The sequence below is a fragment of the Morone saxatilis genome, unplaced genomic scaffold (assembly GCF_004916995.1).
Source record: "Morone saxatilis isolate NCDOM2014 unplaced genomic scaffold, NCSU_SB_2.0 Contig17, whole genome shotgun sequence".
In the NCBI taxonomy this organism is placed as follows: domain Eukaryota; kingdom Metazoa; phylum Chordata; class Actinopteri; family Moronidae; genus Morone; species Morone saxatilis.
This window is the reverse complement of record NW_023339729.1, coordinates 16,596,723-16,602,720: the sequence shown is the minus strand read 5'-3', so window position 1 is coordinate 16,602,720 and position 5,998 is coordinate 16,596,723. Positions and strand designations below refer to the sequence as shown.

General features: G+C 38.2%; 1 protein-coding gene across 1 annotated transcript in view; it reads right to left on the bottom strand.

Annotated features, from left to right (window-relative positions):
• mettl14 (methyltransferase like 14) overlaps positions 1-5,998 on the bottom strand; it is a gene marked incomplete in the record, with an annotated part of 9,533 nt that overhangs the window by 2,710 nt on the left and 825 nt on the right. Inside the window, 4 exon segments of the mRNA XM_035661056.1 lie at positions 2,900-2,987; positions 3,858-3,935; positions 5,410-5,497; positions 5,904-5,992. Of these exon segments, the coding sequence (XP_035516949.1) occupies positions 2,900-2,987; positions 3,858-3,935; positions 5,410-5,497; positions 5,904-5,992 (343 nt within the window).

The following is a 5,998-nucleotide window of genomic DNA, read 5'->3' as shown; positions in this document are numbered from 1 at the left end:
CAACCGCAGCTTTACCTGTATAACACACACACACACACACACACACAAACACACAAACACACAGAGATGTTGGTGTATTGCGTGTTAACCTAATACTTTTTATTGTCATAAGTTAGCAAGAATTCTATAATGGACTTACTGCCTTAAAAACCTTTATCTTTATCAAATGTAGGCTGTTGTAGGCTGTTTTCGCTGGGTTTTCATTCCCTTCATTCCCAGGCTTTACATTTACAGGGTCATTGCAGTCACTACTATTATTATTATTATTTGTCACTTGAGACATTAGTGCAAGTAAACACATTGTACCTCACACTTTATGAAAGAAAAAAAGAAAAATAAGGTATATACAATTTAAAAATAATTTTTTGCCTGCATGTCTAAATGTTTTCAATGAACCAGAAATATCTGCACACAAATGAATACAGGAGAATGTGGGGGTTCCAGAGATAAAAACCATGCTGAAGGACATTCTGAGTCTGATATATAAAAAGGAAATGTAATGTTGCCATGGAGTTATCTGTGGGCTAATATTGTATATAATATAACATAGTATATAATATTTAATCCGAACACTACTAGCCAACTCTGTAGCGTATTTTAAATCACTTCTATGAGAAAACGTTTTTAGTTTTTATCCAGTTTTGATTTTATTCTTGTATGCTCCACATTGTTTTACTATTTTATTCTGTGTTATACTTTAAGATTCTTATTTTTATTGTTTATTATTTAGGTGACTATCCACCTGCTCTATAACCATGAATGTACAGCCAATAATAAACTGGGTTACTTTGTTTACTTAAGAGAAAATCTACATGTGATTATTAAATTGCAAGACCTCGGGTTCTAAGGGGTTTGCCTTTTTTATATTACTTCAAAGTTTTACGTATGTTTATCCTCAACACACATTAGCAACATGATATTACTGGAAAGATTAAGCTGCTGATTCCAGCAGTATGTGTAAGACATCATACACAAATATATTTCTATGTTGTGGTTATTACCTGTTCAGGCTTGCGAATCCGGTAAAGAGAGAGCGCCACCACGTGGGCGCAATAGAAAATGTCTCTGTTCCCACAGCCACAGGTGACGGAGGTGATCTTACATCGGTCGAAGCTGATGGCCACCTTGTGGGTGACCTCTGGCTCTGATGATGTGGCAGGTTCAGTTACTGTGCCACTGAGGTGAAACCCTGCAAAGACACAAGGAAGAAAAGAGAAGGAGTGAGCTTCATTATTCACTCATGAACAAAAACACATAAAAACCCACAAAGTGTTGTGTTAACTGCCTGACTAACATTTTAATGCCTGCCTGTTGATAACTGCGGCAGGTAGCTGCCAAATTAATGGAAAACATCAGTGGTTTCCATTGTTTTTCAAACTACATTAGCAAAATAGCTAAAATAGAGATTCAGCTACCATGATTCACAAATGTATTGTATATCGTTTTCCCGGTTTAAGACTTTTCATGGGCAATAATGGTGACAATGTGGATCTTGTGTGGGAACTGCCAAGGAGAATTGAAGCATAAGAGGAGAAAAGGAGCATCTGTGGTAATCTGAGCCTCTACAAACCTACAGAGTGAACCTTCAGTACAAAACACACACGACGTCTTAATGAGATGTCTCCGACAGGGCACAATGCCATCTGATACTCTCTCTACCTCTCTCTCCTTATGTCTCTATGCATCTGTGCATGTGCAGTGAAAAGGGGGTTGCTAAGGTGTGATCAGTTTCCTGCCCACACACATTCAGCCTGAAGGATAGTAAGATAGTTAGTAAAGCTGAACCAACAATTGTCCTCACTTTTATGGCACTTACATTCGAGAATTCAACTGATAAAGAAAGAAGACATATTGTTCAAAAATATATCCCCAGAAAAGCTAGAACAACTTTAAAAGGCATTACATCCAACACCAGGCGTCATCAAGCTTTGGCTCTAGATACTAGTTTGATGAATAGGAGAAACATTTTAAAAATTACTCAACTGCGGAGTGCCTCATGGTTCTATCCTAGGGCCGCACATTGCTATACTGATGATAGTGATAACTTTGTAAAGTCAGGAAACCAGCGGCAGGCTGGTGTCTTTAAAGAACTGTGTGGTGGACATCAAATATTGGATGTCTAATAACTTCCTCAAGGTCAATGAAAACAATTCTAGCAATAATCATATTAGTGTTAAACTCACCAAAATCTGGCAAATTGATAACCTGGCACTTTCCTTTTAGCCTAGTGCGTTAGCCTAGTATGTTTCATGCTATTATTTATGCTCTGGTCTTTTCCAGAATTGATTATGAGCAACATTTACTGACCTTTACTTTAAAAAAGTAAATGGGTATACAAAGAAATTAAAATTAAAACATTAAGAACGAATAAAGCTATTTTATTCAATGCTATCTACTGCAGGGATCCTGTATAGCTCAGGTACTAAAAGGAATAATGTGATGAAAAAAGAGCTGGAAAGAAGGAAAGGTAAAAGTGGAACAAAAAGCTGAGTAAAGAATGGCAAGTGAGGAAACGGAGGATAAAGGGGACGAGATAGGAGGGGAAATGTGAGAGGAGAACAGAGAATAGGGGAGGGGAGAGTGTATCTGGTCTGTCCTGTCGTCTCACTGTGACAGGTCAATTATTTATGAGGTGAGGTGTGTGTGTGTGTGTGTGTGTGTGTGTTACTGTGTGTGTGTGTGTGTTACTGTGTGTGTGTACACATTGGATTACTGTATCTCACCAAACCATAGCAACCCCACTGCTGCTTTCCCAGCTAGAAAGACAGGAGAGAGAGAGAGAGGCATAAAGGGAGGGCGAGCAAGCTAACTGGAAAGCAATGATATGGCTATTTTGGGCATGGGCTCTAAAGCTCTGACAAACAAACAAACACACACACACACATAAGCACACACTCACCAACATCTCTAATGAAGTTTTGTGGTCTGTGGCCTGTGTCGACAAAGTGCTGACAGTAATCATTGTGGGGATTCAAACTCTGGGTACCCTGAAAATGAATGAATAAATTAAACGACCAGGAAAAGGGGTAATTAGAAAAATACATTTGCCTTAACAGACAGCACACAGTACATATGAGTTTGCTGGATGCCTATACAAGCACTTTAATACACAATTAGAACATTTTAAAAAAATGAAAAAGCTCAATAGACAACTGAGAGTTTGAATACAACAATGTCATCCTACTTTAATAATGGTAATCCCTCTGCCTAAATAAACAGACTAATCCCTAACAAACAAACAAAAGCAGATCGTGTCTATTATGAATGTTGTGTTTGTGTGGGCTTTGTGGCATCTGCTCTTAGTTACCCAATGCCAATGGTTATGCATAGTTTTCATGTTGAATGACTCAGTTTAAACTGGTTCTAACTTGCGGTTACAGGTTGTTAAAGTCAATACAGTCTAAAATCTCAGGCTGCTACCAGACAAATCATATGACTAACATTCCATTTGCTCAAGCTTAAACAAAAGGCATAGAGACAACCTGCCAAAAATAACTTGTCCTTCCAGCTTTGTATCACACCTTTAAAAGACTTGTTTATCCCTCTAATCTGTCAGGCTGTATAACTCAAACTGAATACCCATGACTTTTATTTATTTCTCAAGCTCTTCTTCCTGCTACTCTCATATAAATGTTTCCCGTATTAACACAGCTATTGTTATATGCTGATAAATATCCGTTTATATCCGTAAACATCCGTTTATCATTTAAATGAATGAAGCAATCAAAACACACCTTATCAGTGCAATATTTACAAATAAAACACTGCTTAAAGGGTTACAAAGACATGATGAGTGGGACAAGATATAAAATACATTAAAAAACAATAAATAAAAAAAAGAGTGTAAGTTGTCCAACCTTAAGGAAAGTACTGGAGTCCTTGTACACTTCTTCATATGGGTTGCTTTCATCCGGCTGCTGTACCTCCACCTCATCCTAATAGACACACACACACACACATATATACATTTACATTTTCAAATCAGTTACCAGGAACACAAAGAGTAAACAGGGACAGTCAACTGTTAGGGGGTCCTGCACTCACTCCCTAACCAGTCAGTTGATAAAACTCTTATTTATTAGTTTAGCTGAATGTTTGGTTTTGGTTATGTGACATGTGTTGATCATCTAAACTTAGGATCCACTTGATAGTTGATTAATACATTGACTTTATTTTGTATGTTTTCATTCAGTGTTTGTTTCACTGTGTTATTGCTGCCTTGATTACTAATCATTGTTCTCATCGAGATCCACTTCCTGGTTGAGTATGGTGCTCTCATGAACGCACGCACACGAATGCCCTTTACTTCACCAGGTGTTGGCAATATGGACTGTACCAAGTGAGACTTTGGGAAAGGAGGGGGAGGTTTTGGATTTGCTTTCAGTCTTAGTAAAATGAACTCTAGCCTGAACATGATGTTGTAGAGTTATTGTACATTTTAAAACCTTGATGGAATGACTGATGTTACTAATATCCTCAATAGCTTTAACTGTCCATGTAATTTTACCTTTGCTATTGGCAATGTAGTTCGACTTAGAAGTATTTAAAGGTGCTTGAGGCATTTGGGTCTTTTGTCTGTGAGCTGGGACTTAAAAATGATCTACTTAGTTAGTCAGTCAAACTTGTTCTTTTGCTATTTGACTTTTATATGGTTACAAAAATGGCCAAGTGGAGCGTTGACCGCACACTGATTTGCAGAAAGGACATTACAGTACATCAATGTTCACTAATAATAATAAATACATAGCAATACTATAATGACTACTTTCAAAAGAGCCAAGTAACAGCCTGACAGGCTCTCCAGACAGAAGAACAGAAGGGACCACACCTTTGATACCGCTACAATGAGGAACAGCATGCCTGAGAAGACACCGTTTATTTATTTTGTGTTTTCTTTTAAAATACTTCCCCGTTCAGTCCATTGTTGGCTCTCTCTGCTCTTTCATTCCATCCATTACATGATCTTTGTTTATTTATGCTTCGGTTGTCTCTGTTGTTGTTGTCCCTATACACCTCTGATTTCTGTTCCAACTCCAGAGCAGGCTGTTCTTTCTGAGGTGGCTCAATGTGTGCACTCGGCTACTACAGATGTTCTACCAGTCTGTAGAGGCCAGTGTCATCTTCTTTGTGTCTTCTGTTGTGTGCTGGGGAGGAGGCATCAGGACTAGGGGGGGGGCTACCAAAAAGCTGAGCAAACTGGTTGAAACTGCTTTTGCATATAGTGTATATACTTATCATTTATAGTCTTATATTTCCTATTATATTTTGTAATATCCTTTTTTTCGTGATTATATTGTACTTGTACACTTCTGTACTCTTTGCACTACATTTCCCTATGCTGCTGTGTCTAACTTGAATTTCTCCTACAGGGGATCAATAAAGGAACATCTTATCTTATCTTACACTCACCTTTTGTTCTTCCACATCTTCCTCTGTGTCCTCTCCCTCTGTCTGTGCCTTCCTTTTGGAAGGTGCAGCTGAACTATCGAACGAAGACCTGCGGAACAGAAACATCTGAAATACATTCCCAGATTTACCCTCTCACTAAAAGATCAAATCAACATTTCGGCACTAACAACAATGAGACAAATCTGGCAAAAAAAGGTGGACAAAATGTTTACAAAGATATGTTACAGGACAAAGGACGGGAGCTGTTAAATGTAGAAAAACAAAACAATATAATATGTGCACAAATACTGGGATCAAATAGGCACAAAGACCTCAAAAAGGCTTGAACCGGCAGCTACTCTTAATTGCAAGCTTGGCACTTTAAGCCTTTCTGTGTTCTTCATGCTATGTATTTGTACATTTCTCTGCTTTCAGCTGCACCTCTCGTTTCTTCTAATTACTGGCCTGTTGGAACAGCTCTTCCCACTATATATGAGACTTAAGTGATATCTTACCTGCATGTTTCTCTTGTCTCCTCTATCTCTTTTAGTTCATCTTTACTGTTTAGGACAGCTCCAATACTGTCTGCGCTTTCAGCTCCCAACTGTGG